General features: G+C 38.2%; 1 protein-coding gene and 1 pseudogene across 1 annotated transcript; both read left to right on the forward strand.

Annotated features, from left to right (window-relative positions):
* Window positions 1-11,829: 11,829 nt before the first annotated feature.
* Window positions 11,830-25,254, forward strand: LOC141592211 (G-type lectin S-receptor-like serine/threonine-protein kinase At1g11300; annotated as a pseudogene).
* Window positions 13,833-16,303, forward strand: LOC141590138 (uncharacterized). Its single transcript, XM_074410748.1, has 5 exons — window positions 13,833-14,147; window positions 14,265-14,574; window positions 14,626-14,719; window positions 14,850-14,956; window positions 16,191-16,303. Exons 1-5 carry the CDS (start codon window positions 13,833-13,835, stop codon window positions 16,301-16,303), a joined length of 939 nt encoding a protein of 312 aa, XP_074266849.1.
* Window positions 25,255-25,616: the final 362 nt, after the last annotated feature.

Below are 25,616 nucleotides of genomic sequence, written 5' to 3' on the forward strand. Positions count from 1 at the left end.
TATGCCTCGGTTATGCACTTATGCCCTTCGATCTAAATTTCAGCGGTTTGCATGCCATCACATATATTTAGGGTTTACCCCGTGTACATCAAAAATAGCAATTACGGATTTCCTCGTCATTAAGAAAACGTTAATGCAATGTTTAACCAAAACGAAGTGCTTATGATAAAGGAAGTGCTCATACTCAGTCACTTGTTTGGTGTAGGGAGCTGAATATCCGAATATCCTATAGGATTGCGTTGATTATTTGAATTTGGCTAACATATTTAGTGACGTAGTTTATGCAATCGACTAAATTGTGAGTGAGACAACGAAGTGTTCGTTTTCAACTTTTACTTCTAAATAGTATTGGTGTCCGGCTTCGCCCGAACTACTTTTAGTTACCATTAAATTTGTTTTCTTCATTAAATAAAATTACTTAAAATTGCATAACCCATAAATTTATCATTAATATATTTTTTATAACATATACTAAAATTACGATGAAATAAATTTTGAGATACTCTCGCTATTAATATTTTACTCTTATTAATGAAACAATAGTAATAACATTTCACTACTTGCCCGTAATCATTGTTATGTCTCTCTTTTCTTCTCTCTACGTTTTCTCTATAAGTAAATCTTGTCTTTATTTCACAATAAAACCCCATATAAGAAAAGAGAGCGTATATAAGAAGCTCAATTTCCACCTTTGCGGATGCTCTAATAAAATGGACCTCTTTTTAGTTTGGACCTTAAACAATCGGCCTTCAAACGATCCTCAAAACCTGGCTGCTAAAGGTCGTCGACAAATTACTAAATATCGTCGACAATTTTAATGAACTTCCAAATTTGCCCCTCCCTCACACTCCCTCTAATATTTTCCTTTTTATTCAAAAACTACCTATCACATTCCAAAATTTGAAAAAAAAAACCCGACTCAGATTTTGAAGAAAAAAACCCGACACAAACGTATCGACCGCATCAATTCCGTCACGAATTCAAACATTCAGCAAGGTATGTGATTCGGGATTTAAAATTTTTTTGTAGTATTTTGCTTAGTTTGTAAATGTGTGACGGAATTAGGATAGATGCCAAATTAGTGACGGAATTAGGATAGATGCTTTGATTTCAATTGGATTTAGTCGTGTTACGCGAAAATCAAACGGAATAATCGAAACAATTAATCGAAAAAAAAAAAAAAAAAAAAAGAGAAAGACGCAAATCTGGGCTGAGACGAAGGATTTCTTCGTCCCAGACCAGGCCCAGACGAAGGAATTGTCCGTCTCATATGGGCTTTGGACGAAGGATTCCTTCGTCTGGGCTTGGTGTTGGACGAAGGAATTCTTCGTCTCAGCCCAGATTTGCGTCTTTTTTTTTTTCTTTTTTTTTTAGAATTTCTCGTTACTTTTTTTTTTTTTTTTTAAATAAATTGTATTCCGTCTTTTTTTGTTATCGTTATAAAGTAATAAATTATTAATAATAATTGTCGTTCGTGGCGAAGTCGTTGTAAATATATATTTTTTCCGTCTCGTTTTGTCGGTGTAAAATATAAATTAATTATTACTAATAAACTTCTTTTGGGGATATTTTGTTTTTTTATTTATTTTTTAATTTACATAAACTTATATTTATAAATTCTTTGTTTTATTAATTTAAGTAATCAAGTTGTTGTAAATATATTTTTGTTGCGTCTCGTTTAGTTTACGTAAAATATTAATTAATTATTATTAATAAACCCCGTTCCGGGTTATTTTGTTTTTTTAAAAATTTTTAATTTACTTAAACTTATATTTATAAATTCTTTGTTTTATTTTTTGAATAGATGGCCGGGGGAGGAAATGACCGTCACGTTCGAGCTCGAAAGGGGCTCCAGTTTGAGCCTGAGGTTGGAGATGGTAGTACCGATTCGTGGACTGATGAGCGGTTGGAGGAGGAGCTGGTTCGGTCTGGTGATGTGATAGGTGAGGAGGAGTCGGGTTATGAGCGAGTGCGTAGGGTGCCACGTAGACGGAATGAGGAGGGGCGTTTCCTGCGGAGGTCGGATGGTAGTTCTAGTAGTGTGGTGGCTCCGAAGAAGAAGTCGGGTAAGGATGTCTCTTGGTTGATCGATCATCGTGTTCCTGGTGGTCCTGACTTTCCCCACGTGATTCCTAGCTTTGAGGGCCACATTGCCAACACCTTATGGTCGACTCCTAATTAGGTCGGTCGACCAGTTTTGACTGGTTACCACCGGTTTGGTAAGACGAGGTTGTTGAGTTGTTGGCAACTCCCTCCGGCCGTTAAGACTATTTATGACGGTACTGGTCTTTCTCACCTATTAGATTCCATGGCCAAGAATTATAACATGCCCCTTATTTCTGCTTTTGTTGAGAGATGGCAACCCGACACCAACAGTTTTCGCATGCCTTTTGGGGAGATGTCCATACTCCTTCACGATGTTGCGCAGATCTTAGGCGTTCAGGTTGATGGTAACTGTTGTAAGGTGGAGAGTAATGACGGGACGTTGGCGGATCCCCTTATGTATGTTTGTGGCTTTTTTGGGATTTCATCAGAGCAGTTGAGGTTGCCGTTAAACTCTAAGAAGAAGATCCCTATTTACAAGAGTGGGGGTATATTGGTAGATGCAGTTTGTGAAACGGCGAGAGCTAATTGTGATGTTGTTTTTGCTCAGGGGTTTTTGGCTGCGGTGTTGGGGTCGACACTTTTTGTCGACAAATCAGGTGATAGGTTACGTCCTCAGTTGTTTCCTTTAGTGTATGATACTGATGGTGTACACGACTACGCTTGGGGAGCCGGTGTACTTGCCTTCATGTACCGACAGTTGGGGGTGGCTTCACGTGCTGGTGTGAAGACTATTGGTGGTTGCTTGACCTTGTTGCAATCGTGGATCTATGAGTATTTTCCTATGTTCAGACCCGGTCCACCTTCGGCAATTGACCCTACTCAGCCTCGGTCGTGTTCTTGGAGATCCGTTGGTCCCTTCGCTCAAAATGCGGAGAAATTGTTGAAGTATCGGAGGTTGTTAGATGGGCTTACTTGTGCTTCCATTAGGTGGGATCCGTACGGGCCGCGTTAGGAGGAGTATCATCCTCGTACTTTGTATGCGGTTGTATTCGTTTCATGGACATAGCGGAGCCGTACCGGCCGATCGGTGTTTACGATAGTTTGGGTATGTGCAGATCATACCCAATCCCATTATGAGATTGACGGCGCATCGTCACGCTTCGGGGATAGGGTACGAGGTTAGGGTTGGGGTTGCGGAGACCGATCATCTTTGGGATTGCTTTGGCGGGATCACGTGGTTCAGCTTTCTCGTAAATCGAGACCGTTAGTTTCCGGGTGAGACGGGCAGTTTATGAGGCTTGGTATAATGGGAATTCTCACCCGTTCATCATTGATCCCGACCACCATGATGCCCCCGCGCCACATGATGATTTTGATATTCCTGCTTTGAGGTAATAATATTACTTACGTTGTTGTAATAATTGTTTAACTTTCTTCTTTTTCCTCGATAATGTTTATAATGTTTTAGTTGTTTTTGTCAATTTGCAGACTGCACGTGCTTTAATGTTTCAGTTTTTCGAGGCCAAAAGAATTAAGGATGACAAGAAACAGCTTGCCTTCCTCCGCAAGATGATGAAGAACATCGACCCATTGATTGCGAGGGTCAGGATATCATACGTCGGCGAGGACCTCGTCAAACACCCGGTGATGTTGTTCGGCGTAGATCGATGGTGTGTACACTGATAGCGAGCAAGAGGATGATAAGTAGACGGGAGACTAGTTTGTGTTTGTTTTCTTTTATGTTGTACGTTTTTGAAGACATTTTTTATGTTGGATGATTATGTTAGTTGACTATTTGAACGTTGTTTATTTCAAAAAACATGACGGTTTTAAATTCTGAAATTTCTTAAATTTCTTAAATTTCTTGAATACATAGCAACTGATGCAAATTCATACATTTCCGGAAATAGTAACTACTTCATGACAATGGCCAACATAATGAAAACAAACAAATACAAGATACACTTGAAATAAAACTTCATCATCCTTGTCATTTCCGAAATCTCCTTTTTTATACCTATCACTTGCTCTTTCATGACATTTCCACTTGATGCATCATCACCTTCATCTTGACATGCTATATTCAACTTTTTTGTTATTGTTAAATGATCTTCAGTCAACCACGACACAAAATGATCGCAAGGTACGCACTTAAAAAAAGTTTTCTTCGGATTAGTAGCTGACCCGGAAATCTTGATGATAGCGTTTCTTTGACAACGATTGCAAATTTGATTCTTAAAATCAAGGCCTTCAATTGGTCGGGTTCCCCACATTGAGGATGATGTTGACATAAGTAAAGATTTGAAGAAGAAAATGGAAGATGATGAAGATGATTGGAAAATAGAAAAGGTTGAAGATGAGTGCAAAATTACAACATTATGTAGATGTTTATATAGGGAAAAATGTGACCGTTATAATTCAAAATAGCCGTTATAATTCAAAAATAGCCGTTATAATTCAAATGTTACCGTTATAATCCAAAATAGCCGTTATAATTCAAAAATAGCCGTTATAATTCAAATGTTACCGTTATAATTCAAAATAACCGTTACAATTCAAAAACAGCCGTTATAATTCAAATTTTACCGTTATAATTCAAAATAACCGTTATAATTCAAAAACAGCCGTTATAATTCAAATTTTACCGTTATAATTCAAAATAACCGTTATAATTCAAAATAGCCGTTATAATTCAAAAATAGCCGTTATAATTCAAAATAACCGTTATAATTCAAAAATAACCGTTACAATTAATAGGTTATAAATAGGCCATTCTATGTCAATTTCAATCACAACATCCAAATCATCTTCACTCACTACAATACTAATTATTCACTCACAACATCCAATCCTAAAATGGTTCTCATAAATGCTCAAAAAATCAGAGTTTATCAAATAAGAATCGATTTAATTGTTCAAAATTTACCAATTCTAATTGAGCGTCTTGAATCAGTGGTTCCCAGTGACACTGTATGGCACATGCTTGAAGAACCTCCAATTGGGACCCTCTGTATAATTTTACAAGGAAACCCGGATCATGTTCTAACTCCAGCAGTTAGAGATAAGGTTGTTTCTGATGAAGTACTAAACGAGAAGATGTGGGAGTTTCGTAGGTTGAAAAGTGATATCTTTACATATTTTGAGCGCATTCTCACCGTGGTCGATTACCCAAGACTATCAGACTTATGTCTTTGGTAGAGTCTTAGGGGCAAGGAATTCTTTATCTCTACTTGAATGATTTGTTGACTCAATATATGTCTACCCAACCTGAAGAAATTGAGATTCAAGATCGTGAAGAAGATAAGGAATCGTCATCTTCATCATCGGAAGATAATTAAGTTCGGGGTTTGGGGTTTGGGGTTTGGGGTTTGGGGTTTGGGGTTTAGGGTTTAGGGTTTGGGATTTGGGGTTTGGGGTTTAGGGTTTAGGGTTTGCTATTTAGGGTTTGGTATTTGGGGTATGGTATGTTTTAATTATATTTTTATTGGTTTATGTTTTAATTATGTCAAAACGCGTTTTAAGGAATGTTTTAATTAAAATATGTCAAATTGTGTTTTAAGGATTGTTTTAATTAAATTACGTTTTAAGTCATTTAATCGGATGCAGAAGATAATAAACTACAATAATCGGATAAATAAAATAAAATATAAGGTACAATATTCGGATATATAATATAAAAGATACAATAATCGGACAAATAAAAGCTAAGATGAACTCAAAAATCGCGCCATACACGAAATCGATGTCGATACAGGCCATTATAATGAGCTACGCTTGCATCATGTACCCAACAAGGGGCTACCGGAGGCATAGGTGACAAGGGGCGTGCCGGAGCCGCAAATAGTGGTTTGCCGCATGTAATACCCATAAGACACCATATGGGGTACGTACTCCGGGGGGCTCGTAAAGGCAAATAAGTAAAACTACCATTCCAATGTCGCTGACTTTCTCGATCGTCAAATGCAGAAATACAACATATCACCCAATTGTACATCGTAGCATAACCATATAGATCGAAACCGTCCATCCAATGACCCGAGCCACACGGTATCTGATCCATAAATGTAATTCTAGCTACCTCCGCATCAAATCTCACTGGCCCATAAATATGTTCACGGTAAAGGGGACTACAGATTTCCCTAAGTAAATCTGTTCTAGCCATCGTGAAATGAGATTGGTCACCCCGAACAGCATGTGAGATAACTCGAAAACCACAATGACCGTCTCCGGAAGGATTAAACCACGCTTCTAAATGCTCGTGAAACCATGAAGGCAAAAAGTCACGATAAGGAAAGTACCTCACATGACCAATGGTGTAGTCGACCTCAAGAGGTGCGCAATGCGATGTGCCGAAACTCCCCGTAGTCGTGGTAGCAGTGGTAGACGGTGTACCGGGGCCCGTTTGAGTAGACCGGGGGGCACTATACGGAGTAAAACGAACCGTCGGAGTAGAACGGGGAGTAGACGACGGAGTAACAGGAACCGTCGGAGTAGAACGGGGGGTACTAGACGGAGTACGTTAGGAAGACGGAGTACCTACTCGAACACGAACCCGTGCATGCTCAACGGCGGACGGATCTCTACGAGTTCCCCTACTCGGACGTCCTCTAGGGTTCTCGTTCACCCGAGGCTCGTTTACATCCTCCTCTTACGGATGTATCTGAGAGTAAAGGGCATCGAACATGGATGATCTCATACTCGGATCTGCATTCCGAATTTCATCGAATAACTCCTCTAATCGATCATCGTCACAAGTCGGCATTGCCTCCAAACCATCGTACTCCAACTTCCTCCAAAATGCATGTAACACATCAACAGGAACCCGAGATCCATTTCTAGCAATGCGATGAAGTGAACAAGCACATAACAAACCAAGTGTAGTAGCCTTTACACAACCGCAATCGATCATCAAGGCATCTTCCGTCATCTTGGCAACCCTTTCGAATTCTTCACGCAATTCAATGATGGCATTCTTTGATATTTTATAGGAAAGTCTGGAAAATAATCTCTGAATCCCCGTCAACCGCTTCGTTCTAGATAACTCCAACAAGTGTCGGATCTCAACATGTTGCGTTTCCATCAAAGAATGAAACCGAATCCAGATGCTATCAATCGCGCCGCGCTATTCACCATCTCTTCAAATTCGCATGAGCCGACTCAACCCGGGATGTAGAAGTATTCCCAAAATGACTTATCTTGTTCGTTCTATACTTGGCCCATTTTTCCAAGTGCGGGAACCATTGCCTCTCAATATAAGCCGCCACTCCCGCCCATTCCCTTGCCAATTTGCCCCACGCAACATTAAACTTATCTTCGGTCTCCGCCTCGACAACCGCTTGAAACAAAGTACAAGTTACATGCTTAGCCCAACTATCCTGACCCGTGATATAAAGTGCTTTCGTCTCCACGTTAGAATATATATGCCAAATATATAGCAAGTGAGACGAATCGGGAAAAACAATGGGGATCGCGTTCAACAAACCTCCCTCGCAATCAGTAACAATAGCATTAGGTTGAACGGCATCATTGAGCAGGGCCTTCAGTTTCCGTAGGACCCACAGATATTTCTCCTCGGACTCATGCGTCACAAGAGCATACGCGATGACAAAGCTCTTCCCGACGGGTGTGACTCCAACCATCTCAACAAGCGGAAGACGGTATTCATTTGTCTTGTACGTGGAATCGATCTGTACCACATAATAGTATGATCGAAACATCTTAACGGCTTCTGGATGAGCCATGAACACGTGGGTTAGCTCATCGGTCTCCTGATCAGTGACCCAATAATGAACGTACTTATCTTTGAACCGCAAGTGCTAACATCTCATTGTCTTGGGTTTCTCCCATCTCTTTCCTCGGCCCTTACTTTCTGAGAACGATTGTAGATTTGTCGCCGATTAGGTCTTGACTTTTCCGGATTCCGCTGATGCAAACCCGCACTAATAATTGCCGGTTTAACGTGAGCTCTAACTTGGGCATCGATATAAGCCAACTCCTCGTCATCAAACTTTGCAAAGTATCTGTCGCCGTCACAATACAACGTTAAACCATGATTATGAAACCCGGATCTCATCACAAGCTGCCACTTATTCTCTTCTAATTCAACAACTTTCATTGAAAATTTGCAATTGCACCACGCGGTAACCGTGTTACCCCTCATTAAAGAATCGGCATCCTTATTTACGGGACCTTTTCCACCCATCCGACAAACAAAATAACGTTGTCTCAAATTCGTGTTACGACCAACTTTCTTGTTGCTTGCTCTTTTTATACCAAACCCGAGTCGGAGCCCGATCTCATATGCCCAATTAAACGCTTCAATACTGGATGCAAAGAACAAGCTAGTCTTAAAATGATCTGAGTAATCAATACCGTCTCCATCGTTAATCACCTGCGCACGCATTTCGATAATTTAGTTATTAATTAATTATTAGCTACGGAACGAGTCGGAGTAAATAAAAAATAATATAAAAATAATACAAAGACGGTAATTAGTTATTTTATACAAAACAAGTCGGAAATATTAAAGATAAATTGTTTTATAATATAAAGACGGTATTTAATTATTTTAAATGTTTTATACAAAAAAAGACGGAAATAAATTATTTTAAATGTTTTATACAAAACGAGTCGGAAACAAACAAAAAAAAAAAAAAAAAAAAAAAAAACGGGCTGGGCCTTGGACGAAGGATTATTTCGTCCAAAACCAGGCCTGGACGAAAAAACCCTTCGTCCATAATGGGCCTTGGACGAAGGATTTTTTCGTCCAGGCCTGGTTTTGGACGAAAAAATCCTTCGTCCAAGGCCCATTATGGACGAAGGGTTTTTTCGTCCAAAACCAGGTCTGGACGAAAAAGTTCTTCGTCCAGGCCCAGTTCGTTTTTTTTTTTTTTTTTTTTTTTTTTCAATTGCATTTTCAAATAAATCCTTCACAAATTCTATCATAATTCCGTCTATATTCATGGCATCTATCCTAATTCGGGATTCAAACGATAATAAAACATAAATTTTTAACAAAACTAAATCGTAAACTAACCTCGTTACTAGCTTCATTGTTGGAATCGTTGTTAAAATCGTTCCCGTTCATGTTGTTAATTACAAAACCCGACTTTTTTTTTGTTTGAAATATTTTAGTGAGACGGTGACTTCTGTTTTAGTGAGACGGAAATTGCATTTTTGTTTTGAGACGGAAATTGCATTTTGGTGAGACGGATATGGAGTTATGATATGGAGGACAAACTTGGAAATTTACGTTAATTGTCGACGATATTTAGTAATTTGTCGACGACGTATAGCAGGACCCCCTCAAAATCGAACCTAACGACTTTCAGACTTTGTATCCCGTGGGAGGAGTTAGTGAGTAACGAAGAGTACTTCCAAAGAGGCGACGACCCTCTTCCTTCTCCTACAAACTTTAGAAAGTTAATTGGATTGGGTCAAACAACTGGACACATTAATAGACTTTAGGTTAATTTCCGAGTGAGAATTGTCAAAGGGTAGTTTGTGATGGACTGATGGCGCATGCCAGTCTAGAAATTCTCTTTTGTTTTCATCATTCATTTCCGGTCCAGATTCTTTCAATTATTTGAAAAGAAATTGACCTTTATTATTTTCGAACGGTCCGGATTAAATTTTGGAACGATCTAATGGTTTTAATTATTTTATAAAAGTAATGTTTTAATGAATTGAGAGAGAAGATATATATTACTTCGTATAAGACCATCCCCAAGCAAGGTCACCGACTGGGTCGTGACCTTATTGGGTCACCTTAATGACACCTTAAATTAGGATTAAGGGGTTAATTTTGGTGACCTTCAACTACTCAGGGTCAATTGGTGACCTTGAGTTGAGTTGGTGACCTTGTTGGTGACCCGCTAGGTGGCACACTCTCATTGGCTGGAAACAAAAAAAAGGACAACCGTCAAAATAAAGAGAAGGTGACCTTTGGTTGAGTATGATGACCCGGTAGGTGGCACTCTCTCATTGGTTAAAAAGTGAAAAATAATTGGGTTGGTGACCTAGGTCGTGACCTTCTGCTTGGGAGGATGAAAGTGGGTCAAAATAACTAGTATAGAACCCGTGCAATACATGCACGGTATTTATAGAGTTTTATTTTTTAATATACTATTTATAGATTCTAAATTGACAATTTATTAATTTTTATAATACGACTTATCTTACAAAGTTAATGAAATTTTTTTTGCAAAAAACTTAGACAAATTTTATGCACCTCAAATAGGAAAGTATATAGGGGATTATATCAGAATAAAAAAGTATATAGAGAATTATCTAAATAGGGAATATGTTTTAGGCGGGAAAAATTGGAGCTTTTCTTATTCTTTTAGTATATAGAGATTAAGATGTGATAATGAGGAAAAATATTGGTGACTCGATTAAGTCGACCTTCTACTTGAAGATGGTCCAATAAAAAAGTATTAAAGATGAAATAGAGAGAAAGTAATGAATAGGATCCAAACTCATTCATTCCTTTGTTTATTTGATTTAATAGCTGACAACGCCTCGCCTCATTTATTCCTTTCTAGGACTAGTATACATCAGGGAGTAAGACTAGTATTTCCGAAGACTTTTACATCAGGGAGTAAGACTAGTATTTCCGAAGACTTTTACATCAGGGAGTAGGTAGGATATACATCCGATATACTATTATCAGTTGCATAGTTTTTGGGCATTATAATAAAGTTTTTTATTTTATTTTTATAAATTATGAGTTTTACTATAAAGTTTTTAAGTTCATTCAATTAAACATTAAACTCAAAATATTAAAATATAACTCAAAAAATTACATATAAGCTCAATTAAATTTGAATTTTGAGGGAAAAAAAATTAAAATATAACTTATTAACTTTAATAAGTTCAGAAAAATACACATATGCTCAAAAACAGATAAAATATAAGGTACTACATTCGATATATGTTCTTTTTTTTTCCCTTTTACATATACCGGTTAAATCCCTACCCCACTCCCCACTCCCCAATCTGTTTTTCTTAGGGTCATGACCCGGTAAATTTCAGCCCGCAACTTGTACTCAAAATGGCCTGTAAGTTAAGGATCAAAATCCAATCTGAACGTAGTGATCCATTTGATCAAAGATAAATATTCTAACTCTAATGGCCTAACCCAACTTATACAACCCGACTCGTTTGAGAGGTCTATAGTCTACTCTCACATCTTCTTCATTCTCTTGTCCACACTTCCTCGCTTTCAGACCATCCCCTATTTACTAAAAGAATAGGCAAAACTCCAAATTTTCCCGCCTAAACATATTTTCTAAAATAAAGTTTGTTATTTTTAGCATATTTTATAAATATGGTGGGCTATAATATACATAATCTTTCAGATTTATATATTTATGTCATTTAGTATTTTACATTCTACACAAAATTATCTCCAATCTTTTTACGATATAAAAATGAATTCTTTTTTTTTTTTTTAAAGTATCATACAAAAAAAATCATTAATTTTCTATGATAAAAAGTTGCGGCTAAAAATATATTATCAATAAAATTTTATAAAATAACACCATTAGTCTTTCGGTAATAGGAAAAACTTTCATTGAAATACTCATTTCATGATTAATACGATTTTGACTTTGATTTTTCAAATTAAAATATAACGATGAGAAACGTAAAAAAAAAGATTAATTACTTTAAATTTCATAAATATAATATACTAAAAAAAATAAAACTCTATATATACCGTGCATATATTGCACGGGAGCTAAACTAGTTTTGTACCAACTAGGGAGTACAAATCCACAATCTTGGAATGTTCAAACACCCAAAACTCTACTCTATATTATATTCAATGTTTCAATTTACAAGCTTCCCTCTCCTACACTTTCCACTTTATTTGATCTTCGCCTTCATTGGTTTGTTCTCTAATTCCTTTTCATTTCTTTATTTCTTTCTTCTTTTTTCAGTTGCTAACGACAACTCTTCTCTGTCAAGTTATTTGTTTACCTATTAGTATAGATAAAATTAATCAAAAGAATTGAATAATTCCTTAAAGTGTATTTTTTATGAAAATATTTTAGTTATCTCAAATTATTTTAATAAATTATTTTCTCGTCACGAAGTTAATAATAGGGGTAATAGTGTAATAGTTTATGTTTATGTTTATGTATAGTAGTGGTTTATAGTTTTATAAAAAATTTGGTTTATTTTAGTTAAAAGATTATATTTTTAAATTTGATGATTAAAAGATTATTTTTAATGAAAAAATAGTTTAATGAATAAAAATTTAATTTATTTCCATATTTAAGCTTTAGCACTTTAGAGAGAAAATTTTAGAGAAATTTTATTCTCTTAGTATATAAGAGGATTTTGACCATAATTACCGTTGATATTTATGGTATATAATTAATAAGTAAATTTTGTAATAAGAGTTAATATAGATATTGAGATCAATTAAATAGAAGGCAAATATATTATTGTAGAGTGTCACCTAGGTGGGGAAATTTAGAGACGTATTAATCTTTTAGTAGATAGAGGATTTTATTTTATTTTAGAATATTCTACCTCTCAACTTTTTCATTTTCTAAGGTGTACACTCTCTCTTCTTACCAAAAAAACGTTGATAGTTAATAACTCTCGGCTACGAGTTCTGAAAACGATAATTTTATTTTTTCAAATTGACCGTCTTTACGAGATCTTCAATTTGAAAAAAAAAACTTCAGTGCTGTCTGAACTCGTAGTCGAGAATTATAGTCGGTCAAAGTTTATTCGTTAAAGAAATTTTGATCAATCATAACTCCCGGCTACGAGTTCATAAAGCGGTGATTTTTTTTTTTAAAATTCAAGGCCTTTGCGAGATTAGTGGTTTAAAAAAAATTAATACCATTTTCTAAATTCGTAGCCGAGAGACATTGTCGATCAAAGTATTTTTGTGAAAAACGAGGATCTAGAAAACGAAAAAGTTGAGGGATACAACTCATACAAGTGAGCATATCTCTTTTATTTTACAATCTTTCTATAGAGCAAGTGTTGGAAATAGAGGCTTTGAGAGCCTTTTTTCTTAGTTTCCATTTGTCCCACATTGGTGAGGAAGTGGGTGTTTTATGGGTTTATATAATACCCCTTCCCTTACCTTATCACTAGTGGTCATGGGGAGTCTTTTGTAGAGACTTTGCGAGGTGCTTAATTCAGCTCGCACACGCGCGCGCGCGTGCCCGAGCCCGGCCCGGCCCGGATTCGTGATTCGGGATTCGGGATTTGGCAATCGCCTGCGGCGGGCTTGGCCTATCTTTTTGGATCCGGGTGAGTCTGTTTTTTGGTTGTGTGCTGTTGAATCAGTCAGTCAATGACTGTTAGTGGGTGAGATAATTTCTCCCCACTATCAGCCTTGACTCCTGTTTTGCTGGAGACGGTTTCTGGCTCTTCAGCTATTATAAATAGCAGCCTCCTCTGCCACATTAAACACAACAAAAATCAATACTCTCCTCTTCCTCTCTCGTCTTTCTCTATACAATTTCTGGGTTAAGTAAAATCGTTCCAGGTCTTCCAAACTCGAGTGGGCGAGTTTGTGAGGCAGCAGTAGTGTAATCCTTGGGGACTACCGGTCGTCGCTGATCGCCACCACGGTCGCACCGGAGAAATAGTTTTTTAAGGCAGCGGTTTCGCACCGCGTCACTACCAATTCCTCTTCGGTATTTCTGATTCTGAACTTCGTTTTAGCTACTGCTTTTCCGTATTAATAATTACTATCTCGGTTTTTTAGTAATTAGTTCCAACAATTTAAAAAACTATTTGGATTAAGTGCAGTAGCCATGTCTGTGATTTCGAAAATTGTACCTGATATTTCGAAAATTGAGCAATTAGATGGTCAGAATTATAAGCGTTGGTCCCAGAAACTGTTGATGTTTTTTGAGCAGTTGGAAATTGATTATGTTTTATTTAATGACCCGCCAAAACCTGTTGTTCCGTCTGATGCTGAGACTACCCCTCCTGCGGCTAAGGCAGTTAAGTCAAATGAAGATGATATTGCTAAATTTGTTAAAGACAACAAAACTGCTAGGTGTCACATACTTAATAACATGGTTAACCCGCTGTTCGATTTATTTGCTGATAATAAATCGGCTAAAGTCATTTGGGAGTCCTTACTGAAAAAATATGGGGCTGATGACGCTGGGAAAAAGAAATATGTTGTGGGTAAGTGGCTGCAATTTAAGTTGGTGGATGGGAAATCTATTATGGAACAGGTCCATGTCTACGAAAACTTGTGTGCTGATATTGTTAGTGAGGGCATGAAATTAGACGACCTTTTTGTTGCTAATGTGTTGTTGGAAAAATTCCCTCCCTCCTGGTCTGAGTATAGAAATCAGCTAAAACACAAAAAGAAAGACATGTCCCTTATGGAACTTATCAGTCATATGAGGACCGAAGAGGCAAATCGCCTCAAAGACAACCCTGCTGTTTACCAGTCTGTGAATGCATCTGTTGCTGCTGTCAAAGCTAATTTGGTTGAGTCTGGTGGTCCGTCAAATGCTGCTGAAAAGTTCAAGGGTAAGGGTAAGGCCAAGGTTGGTCAGGGTAAGGGTAAAGGAAAGAAGATTGATTCAGGGAAGTACACCAAGCCGGTTGCAAAGATTCAGAAGCCTAAGGGTCCTTTGGTTTGCTATGTTTGTGGGAAACCGGGTCACAAAGCCTACCAAAGGTAATCGATAAGAAGACTGCTGAAGCTGAAGCCAATCTTTGTGACCGATGATGTCATTGCTTCTGTGGTTGTTGAAGCTAATCGGTGGGTAATCTTTGCTGAATGGGTCTTGAATACTTGGCGCTTCCAGACACACCTCTGTGCTTGATAAGGGGTTATTTGCTGAGTTCGAGGAGATAGCTGATGGGGAATGCGTCTACATGGGTAATTCTTCAGCTGCAAAGATCACAGGCAAAGGCAAGATCTTTCTCAAACTCACCTCGGGGAAAACACTTGCTCTCAATAATGTTTTATTTGTACCCACATTGCGTCGAAACCTCGTGTCTGGTGCCTTATTGAACAAAGCTGGTTTGAAACTTGTTTTTGAGGCTGACAAGGTTGTAATGTCGCGCAATGGGGAATTTGTGGGCAAGGGTTATCTGTCTGGGGTCTTTTTGTATCGAACACCGATTCTCGCTTTTAATAATATTGCATCTACTTACCTTATATCGCCGAGTCTATTGATGTTTGGCATGGTAGATTAGGTCATGTGAATATCGACTACATTAAAAAACTTAGAACCTTGAGTTTAATTCCAAGTTTGTCGAGTCAAGAATTTTCTAAATGTGGTAGTCATGTGTTGAGGCTAAATTCACAAAGAAACCTAGTAAACCCGTGACAACTAGAGTACGAGTCTTCTTGAGTTAATTCACACCGACCTAGCTGACTTCAAAAATGTTGCAAGTAGAGGTGGCAAGAATTATTATGTGACTTTTATAGACGACTGTTCGAGGTACACCCGAGTTTATTTGCTTAAGACTAAAGATGATGAAGCGAACAATCGTTTATAAACTTTAAAAATGAGGTCGAAAATCAACTCGACAGAAGATTAAAAGGGTAAGGTCTCGATAGAGGTGGTGAGTATAAATCCAGTTATTTAGCGACTTTTGTGCTTTAAAACGGTTTAATACATGAGACTAGTCCACCTTACTTACCCCAATCCAATGGTGTAGCTGAACGTAAAAATAGAACTTTAAAAGAGATGATGAATGCTATGCTTTTAAGTTCGGCCTGTCTGACGATATGTAGGGGAAGCAATACTTTCTCGCTTGTCACATTCTTAACCGTGTACCTCATAAGAAAATTGACAAGACACCCTACGAGATTTGGAAGGGCTATCCTCCTAACCTAAGTTACCTTAGAGTGTGGGGGTGTTTGGCTAAAGTGGGTTTACCTGACTTTAGGAGACCTACCGTTGGACCTAAGACCTATGATTGTGTTTTTATAGGTTATGCTCAAAATAGCTCTGCCTATAGATTTATGTCTTTAAGTGACCGTTCTATATCCGAGGCTAGAGATGCCGAATTTTTTGAGCATGTTTTCCTTTTTCGAAAAATGTTGTTTCATCTACTTCATTACCTGTTGCATCTATTGATATGTCTTCACATGTTAGTTGTAGTAGCACTCCTATTGATCATGTTGTTGAACCTAGGAGGAGTAAAAGACCTAGATGTCCAAAGGATTATAGTGATTATGTTACAACACATTTATCTGAATATGGATACTCTGTTTGTGCAAGTGATGAGTTTGTTTCAGCGTTTTTAATAGAGGATGACCCAAAAACCTATAGTGAGGCAATGAAATCCATTGATGCTAATTTTTGGAAAGATGCTATTAAAAGTGAACTTGATTCTATTGTTTCTAATCAGACTTGGGAGTTGACTGATTTACCTAAAGGTAGTAAACCCATTACGAGTAAATGGATCTTTAAAAAGAAAATGAGACCTGACGGTACAATAGAAAGGTTCAAAGCTAGACTTGTAGTTAGAGGCTTTACACAAAAGAAGGGCATTGATTACTTTGATACCTATTCTCCCGTGACCAAAATTTCGACTATAAGAACTCTTGTCGCTTTAGCAGCTATTCATAACCTTATTATACATCAGATGGATGTTAAAACTGCTTTCTTGAATTGTGAGCTAAAGGAAGAGATCTATATGTCGCAACCTGAAGGGTTTGTGATTAAGGGTCAAGAGAATAAAGTGTGTAAACTGAACAAGTCACTTTATGGTCTGAAACAAGCACCTAAACAGTGGTATGAGAAATTCAACACTACTTTGATGAGTAATGGCTTTATGATTAACAATTCTGATTCATGTGTTTATTCCAAAGTGATAGAATCTGATTGTGTTATTATATGCCTATATGTGGATGACATGCTTATTTTTGGTAATAATTTAGATGTGATAATTAAAACCAAAGAATTTCTCATCATCACACTTTGAGATGAAGGACTTAGGAGAAGCTGATGTTATCCTAGGGGTTAAGGTTATCCGAAACTCCAATGGAATTTCTTTGAGTCAATCTCATTATGTTGAAAAGGTGTTGAAAAAGTTTAACTGCTTTGATGTTGTGCCTGCTAGAACACCCTATGATTCTAGTGTACATTTGAGTAAAAATTTGGGTAACAAGATTTCCCGGAAGAGTATGCTAAAATCCTAGGGAGTGTGATGTTTCTTATGAATCTGTACTCGACCGGATATTGCATATGCGGTTAGTAGATCGAGTCGTTATACACATAACCCCGGTAATGAACATTGGAATGCTCTTCGTCGTTTGCTAAAATACCTAAGAGGAACAGTTGATCTGTGTTTGCATTATGGTAAATTTCCTGCTGTATTAGAAGGATATTGTGATGCAAATTGGGTTGCAGGTAACGATGAGATTTGTTCTACTAGTGGTTATGTCTTCACCATGGGTGGAGGTGCGATATCGTGGAAGTCTTCTAAACAGACTTGTATTGCACGCTCTACCATGGAGTCGGAGTTCATAGCTCTTGAGTTGGCAGGACAAGAAGCCGATTGGCTGAAAAACCTATTGGCTGATGTACCAGTATGGGGAGGACGGCTGACACCGGTCTCCATGCTGTGTGACTCGAAAGCTGCTATTGGCGTTGCAAAGAATAGTGTCTACAATTCGAAAAAGAGACACATGCGAATAAGGCACGCTGCAGTTAAACAACTCCTTGAGAATGGAGTGATTACTGTGGACTATGTGAAGTCCGAAAGTAATCTTGCTGATCCCTTTACTAAGGGGTTGACTAAGAGATTAGTCGTTAATACGTCGAGGGGAATGGGGCTTAGGTCCTTGAGTCAAGGTTGAGATTGACTAGGTCCAAAGTTTTCATTCCTATGGCGTAGTATGATTCATAGCCTTTATGGTGGTGCTTTTGAGACGCACTTGATGAATTATACTCTAGGTTGGACTTATGTCCTTAATGGCTCGTGTGAGAAGTGCTGATGAGAAGCACTTGAGCCACCTACGTAGGTGTAATGATCCTAAGACTATGAGAAGTCTTGTGGTCACACCTATCGATGCAAGGTAACGCATAAGCTCTAAAACAAATACGTTGCACTCGAAATCGCGGGACGATCTTAATTTGAAGGTATGATATGTGTAGTGGGGGGTATCGACCGAAGTTCAGCTAGGAATTCAAATCGCAAGATATTCTCTAGTTGTAAGTAAGTTGTTTCCTCATTTCACTAAAGTGTCAATTCAAATCGAAAGATATTGATACCTAAGTATCCACCCTTCCTTTACCCAGAATTCTTCTTTCTCCGCTCTCGCGCCTCTAGTGGGGGATTGTTGGAAATAGAGGCTTTGAGAGCCTTTTTTCTTAGTTTCCATTTGTCCCACATTGGTGAGGAAGTGGGTGTTTTATGGGTTTATATAACACCCCTTCCCTTACCTTATCACTAGTGGTCATGGGGAGTCTTTTGTAGAGACTTTGCGAGGTGCTTAATTCAGTTCGCACACGCGCGCGCGCGTGCCCGTGCCCGAGCCCGGCCCGGATCCGGATCCGGATCCGGATTCGGGATTCGGGATTCGGGCGCGCGTGCCCGTGCCCGAGCCCGGCCCGGATCCGGATCGGGATTCGGGATTTGGGATTTGGCAATCGCCTGCGGCGGGCTTGGCCTATCTTTTTGGATCCGGGTGAGTCTGTTTTTTGGTTGTGTGCTGTTGAATCAGTCAGTCAATGACTGTTAGTGGGTGAGATAATTTCTCCCCACTATCAGCCTTGACTCCTGTTTTGCTGGAGACGGTTTCTGGCTCTTCAGCTATTATAAATAAAGACCTCCTCCTCTCGCCACATTAAACACAACAAAAATCAATACTCTCCTCTTCCTCTCTCGTCTTTCTCTATACAATTTCTGGGTTAAGTAAAATCGTTCCAGGTCTTCCAAACTCGAGTGGGCGAGTTTGTGAGGCAGCAGTAGTGTAATCCTTGGGGACTACCGGTCGTCGCTGATCGCCACCACGGTCGCACCGGAGAAATAGTTTTTTAAGGCAGCGGTTTCGCACCGCGTCACTACCAATTCCTCTTCGGTATTTCTGATTCTGAACTTCGTTTTAGCAAGGATCCTCTTCGGAGAGTCCATTTCTCTCTCACAACGCAATTTAATATTGTTGTTTTGATTCCACTTGCTTTTAACTTTATTTTTCATACTAAAATCGGGTCCGTTAAATTCTTTGCAAGAAAATCTAGACCGTTTATAGAAAATGGCTTCTCCATTTCTTTTAGGAAATAGAGAGAATCCTAATGCCTTTCTATATGGGTCACCTTCATAAATTTTGGTCCACATGTATCCTATAACAAGCCCAACATTGCCCCTCCCCCTTCCCTTTTTGGTTACAAAAATAAACAAACGACTGGAATGAAGCAAGTATTATGTAGTACTCGCTAGTGTGACAGGATTTGGACTGTTCATAATTTTAAATCTGCGAACCAAATAACAGGCCAAATCCTGTTCTGATGTTGGTAAAACATCAACATATTCTTACATTCTTTGGATCACACCTTACCCTTGGAGTTTGCTCCATTTTTGTATAGATGAATAAATTCATTTGAAATATTGATAGAATACTACTACAAACTAAGCCACAATCCAAGATTTTATCAACTAACTGTTCATGTCAATTGTTTGCTAGGTAAATCATTTTATTGGTCTCTGAACACGGAGTAAGATGCTTTTTGTTTGCGTATTTTTCGCGTACTCATGCTTGGCCTTGCTAATGTCCACTGGCATAGCCGATGCTACAGCCATTCAACTCCTTGAGGATTCTGAAACCTTATTCTCCCCGAACGCTACATGCAAGCTTGGGTTCTTTAGTCCTCCAAATAACACAAATAGGTATCTTGGGATATCCTACAATAACATTTCTCCAACGTATTTTGTTTGGGTAGCAAACCGGAACAATCCTGTTAAAGATTCTTCAGGTGTATTAAGAATTTCTGAGGGTGGGATTCTCGAAATTGTGAACGGGGGAAATAACACTTTGTGGTCATTTAATTCGTCAAGTCAAGCACTTAATGCTACTCGCAAGATTCAGCTTTTAGATTCCGGGAATCTCCAACTGATAGAGCTCGATAAAGGAGGGAATAATAGTACAGTCATATGGCAGAGCTTTGATTACCCTACTGATGCACTTTTGCCAAGTATGAGCATTACCATTCAGAATACTACTGAAACAAGGCTACACGCTTGGAAAAGCCCGTCAGATCCATCAGAAGGAAGGTTCAGTCTCGGTCTTGATTCTGCAATGAATTCTCAACTAGTACTGTGGGATGGTGATCAACGACATTATAGAAGTGGTCCATGGAACGGTAATATTTTTCTGGGTATTATCTATTCTGATTCAACTAATAACTACGCCGACACTAATATTCAGAAAAACGATGCACCAAATGAAGTTACATTACTATACACTGGTATAAAACAGCTGTCCCTTTCACACTACTACTTTAGCTATGATGGTTCTCTAAGCGAGATATACTGGGACCTCGGTAAGAAGTCGTGGCAAACACTGTCTAAGGTTCCAGATGACCCGTGTGATTATTACGGCAAATGTGGGGACTATGGTATCTGTAACTCAGTAAAGTCGCCTATTTGTCAATGTTTGAAGGGATTTGTACCAAAGAATAGTCGGGAATGGAAAGCAGGAAACTGGTCTAGTGGTTGTGTAAGGAGGACAACCTTGCAGTGTGGAAAACAAGGAGGTGGTAAACCAGATGGTTTTCAAGTCCTGAATACCGTAAAATTACCTGACCTTGAAGTGTGGTTACAGGGAATAAATCTAATTAATTGCAGAACCATGTGTTTAAATAACTGTTCTTGTCTAGCTTACGCGTATGATCAAGGTGCTGGCTGCATGTATTGGACTAACACTTTGATTGACATTCAACAGTTTCCTAGTAGTGGAATTACACTAAATCTTCGTCTGGCACACTCAGAACTCGGTAAGTTTTAATTAAAAAATATATATCTTCGTGCTGGAATGAAATTCAGATCCATTTCCCAAGGCGCCAAAGATTCACACTTTTCTTTGATCCTTGATTGTGATAGAATAAATCAAAATTACTCGCTAGAATGGCTGCACTTCTTTTTGTTATGAAGTCAGCGTCATTCAAAGCTATTTTCATCAAGGTTTAATGGAAACTGCCTCTCCCTGTTGTCAACACAGGGGAGCCCTCGAGGCACTGGGGTAACGTTATTATTGTTCTTGTAGTGTGGAATTAATTTGAGACTTTACATCAAATATGCAATTTTTTTTTTGACTTGCAGATAACAAGGGTAGACCGAAAGTTGTAAATGCAGCAGCAGTGACAGTTGGTACTTGCTCAATTATGGCACTCATTCAGTAGGTTAATTTGAGAATTTACATCAAATATGCATTTTTTTTTTCTGGCTTGCAGGTAACAAAGGTGGACTGAAAGCTGTTATTGCAGCAACAGTGACAGTTGGAACTGGCTCAATCATCGCACTCATTGTTTTGCGGATGTGGTTCAATAGGTGGAAAGGTAACATGTTTTTTTCACAACTGACATTACTGATAAGTTTATACCACTAGCTCGTGATTATTAAGAATCCCGATAGTTCTTAAGCTGTTGTGTATGTTAAGGCAATTGAGCTTCTATTTGTAGTCCTCACTACTAGGAATATTAGAGATGATTATATTATCTCCGATTACACCAACTTGTTGATAAATATGCTATTTTACTAAGTCTTGGTTGCGAGTGCAAGTGCAGGACACGGGTATGTTTCGTAGTGTTGGACTCTATCTTGAAAAACTTTCACGTTCTTAGTCTAAAATGAATGTCATGCCATTAGAGCTGGCCAAAGGAACGGCGTGCTGACCTGCCACACGAGCCACTAGGGCCCGGCCTGCCTATCGACATACAAGTACCGCCCAATACACAGGTCGGGCCCGGGTTCCATATATCCAGCGCGGCCCGCTATAGGGAAATTTTTGAAAAAATATATATGTGAGGCCCGCCAGCCCGGCCCCTTGCCCGCCTCTGGCCTGGATCATACATAGACCTATCAAATTCTGACTCACCCGTTTTTTAGGGTCAAGACTCGGAAATTTTGACCCGGCGACCCATTACTTGAATCCGAAATGATCCGTTATTTTAGGGCCGACACCCAACCCGAACGGGTCGACCCGTTGGATAAAAGGTAAATCAGGAATTTTATTAAAATATTATTATTTTTATATTATATTTGAAAAAATAGATAAAAATTATTTTTTTATTACTTAAAATTACAAACACGATTAAAAAGTTCATTTTACTTAAATTTTATAATATTTAATAATAAAATAATTATTTAAAATACTGTTTTTAAATACTTATGTCAATATAATTAATGTAAACATTGAATATAACTAAAATATTAATTTTAAATATGTTTTACATTTTTAAGAAATATTTTATTGATTAAAAAAATCGTTAAAAAAGGCGTTAAAAAATAATTTTTAGACCCATACTCTGACCCTAACCTGGCCCGCGACCCGGATGACCCGACTCGTATCTGGCCGACTCATATTCTGACTCAACCCAGGACCTGACCCATTTGACAGGTTTAGTCATACAATCAACCAGCTCGACCTGGCCCAGCTAGGTGAACCCGGCCCGGCCCGAACCCAGCCTGAGTACAGCACTAAGTGCTATGTATGAAGAAGGGTCATGATGACCTACGAACGTGTCCATTGTGAAGGGATGAGTAACATAGTAGATACTCCCTCCCTTCACGTCCAAATTCGCCAGACCACTCTTTCTTTTTAGCGGATTTTTGAATTTATAGGGTGTTCCGATGTGAAGGAAGACTATGTGTTTGTGTTGGTAGTAAATAGATAGTAATAGTAATACTCTAAAAAATTGCAATTTGCAAGTCAATATCATATACATATTCTTCCCAACAGCAAAACAAGCCAGTAAGAGAAGCATCTTGGGCCACCTAAAGCATGGGGATCATAAGAACCAAAGGAAACTCGAAGAGCTACCTTTGATAGATTTTAAAGATCTAGCTGTTGCTACGGACAACTTCAACGATAACCAGATGCTTGGACAAGGTGGTTTTGGGCAGGTCTACAAGGTAAGTTTGGCTACATCCTAGTGTGGTAGACGTTGAGCTTCAATAGGAAACCTAGTGGCCATGTAGAATCAATTGTTGAATTCTGGTTTTCAGGGATTACTGGGAGATGGGCGAGAAATAGCTGTGAAAAGGCTTTCAGCTGCTTCTTCACAAGGAGTACAAGAGTTTACGAATGAAGTTATTGTTATTTCCAGATTACAGCATAAGAATCTGGTTAGCCTTATTGGTTTTTGCGTAGAAGGCGAGGAAAAATTGCTTGTCTATGAATATATGCCTAATAAGAGCTTGAGCGCGTTCTTGTTTGGTATGTATTACAATTTCCTCCTATTTATCGTCTTAATTCTTCGCACATTTCCAGTTGCTGTTTATGGGTTTATTAATGTAGTATTCTGACTTAAGAAAATTCACTATTAACATGATTTGTAATTGAATGTATCTAGATTCCACCAAGCGAGAACTTCTTGACTGGCCAACACGCTTCAACATCATCGAGGGGATATGTCGAGGCTTGATATATCTTCATAGAGATTCTAGGTTAAGGATTATTCACAGGGATCTCAAAGCAAGCAACATTTTGTTGGACGAACAGCTCAATCCAAAGATTGCGGACTTTGGCATGGCAAGAATCTTTGGTCATGGCCAAGATAAAGATGAAACAAGAAGGGTCGTTGGCACATAGTAAGTAACAACTAGACCAAACAGAATTTAACTGTTTTTCGGTTCATTTTGAAAGCATAGTGGTTGGTTTCATTGGTTGGAGTGATGAAAGCAAATTCTCTTGTTTGGATAGTAAGTAGGAGATGGAGGGGAGGGAAATGGCGGAATACGTTTTAGTTTTTACTCTCCTATCTAAATTAAGATCATTTCAACTTAAAAAGTTTTGAAAGAAACAATGATAGCGTCTGAGCGTCATTCCCCTTCCCTCCCATTCCTCTTGAATATAAAGCCGTTCAGAGCTTTGAAGTTTGAAACCTACTCCTACTTTACTCTGCTCCTTATGATCTCACGTTCCCATGCCGAGGGTCTCAGGCACATATCTTAACGATAAACTTGCATTGTAATTGCATTTTGTTTCGTCAATGATGTAGTGGCTATATGGCGCCTGAATATGCAATGGATGGTCACTTCTCAGAAAAATCAGATGTGTACAGTTTTGGTGTCCTGTTGCTAGAAATCTTGACAGCACAGAAGAATAATGCCTTCTGGTACGAGGATGAATCACTTACACTCCTCGGATATGTAAGTTGTATATCTCTGATAACTTCTTACTCCGCTTTATCTCTATACTAGTATCCATTATCCAATCTGAAGTTCGAAAAAATGTCATAAATATGAATACCCGGTAGCTTAAGATTTTCATATGTGGTTCCAGGTATGGAAACTATGGGCAGAGGGTGATGCAGGGTCGATCATCGATCCATTAATATCTGATCCGCTTAACAAGAAGGAGATTGATAGGTCCATAGTGGTCGGGTCATTGTGTGTTCAAGAAAATGTAAACGATCGACCAAATATGTCGAATGTGATGTCGATGTTTTCTAGTGAAATTGCGGATCTTCCACACCTAAAGAACCAGGTTTCAACAAAAGACATGTGTTTATGGACACCACCAGCTCTAACCTCCATCAAATGTCCGGAGAGCCTATATCTATAACAGCTCTTAGTGGTCGATAGTTCGTCAGAGATATCAAGATCTTTCAAGTCCATACAAAATTTATTGGGCATACATACATTATTGAAAAATTGATAGCGCCTTGACGGTGTGAAAAGATACCATAGCGCATAAAAACACCGATTATCGGTTATTTCTATTCGTTTTTTGCGTTCTATACTCGGAGGGGACGAGCATTGAAGCTGTAAATCCTCCGTGAAGGCGAGAAGCAATTTCACTGCCGACTTAACCATGATTCACAAATAGGATCCTACAACCTTACAACCTGCATTGTAAGGTAGGATCCTCCGTGATCTTGACTCTATATATAATACAATGAGATAGAGTTTTCATAAGACAACTAGTTTTGTGACCCGTGAAATTCACGGGATGTTTTATTTTTAGTGTGATATTTTTAGTGTTTCTAAAAATTGTAATTTTATAAAATAGCAAACTACATAGTAAGATCACCTCATGAATAAATGATGATAGATCGTGTACTTAAATAACGGGAATTGACATGTTAACGTAAATATTAAAGTCGATAAATTAAATAAGTCAAGTAGGTGAAAAATGCTATTTTTTTAAAGGTAAAATGATGAAAAAAACCCAACAAATACCAAAATAAATCATACATTTGAAAAAATTAAAGAAATCTATAAATATTATTAAAAGGCTAGACATTAAACACCACGTAGACAAATGTGACATGAGAACAATTAATTGTGACGTGGCAAAATTTAGTCCAAGTGGAAATACTAGCATAGTAGTACACATGAAAAAAAACTATCAATTCCACATTTAAAAGTTACTATCACAGTTAATGGTAAAA

The sequence above is a fragment of the Silene latifolia genome, chromosome 7, assembly GCF_048544455.1.
Source record: "Silene latifolia isolate original U9 population chromosome 7, ASM4854445v1, whole genome shotgun sequence".
Classification (NCBI taxonomy): domain Eukaryota; kingdom Viridiplantae; phylum Streptophyta; class Magnoliopsida; order Caryophyllales; family Caryophyllaceae; genus Silene; species Silene latifolia.

Excerpts from the sequence above, each read along its gene's own strand:
- LOC141590138 (XM_074410748.1), top strand. The coding sequence starts at position 13,833 with ATGTCTGTGATTTCGAAAATTGTACCTGATATTTCGAAAATTGAGCAA. Across the intron at positions 14,148-14,264 it reads CTGATAATAAATCGGCTAAA|GTCCATGTCTACGAAAACTT; the intron begins GTCATTTGGGAG and ends ATTATGGAACAG. Across the intron at positions 14,575-14,625 it reads TGAAAAGTTCAAGGGTAAGG|GGAAGTACACCAAGCCGGTT; the intron begins GTAAGGCCAAGG and ends AGATTGATTCAG.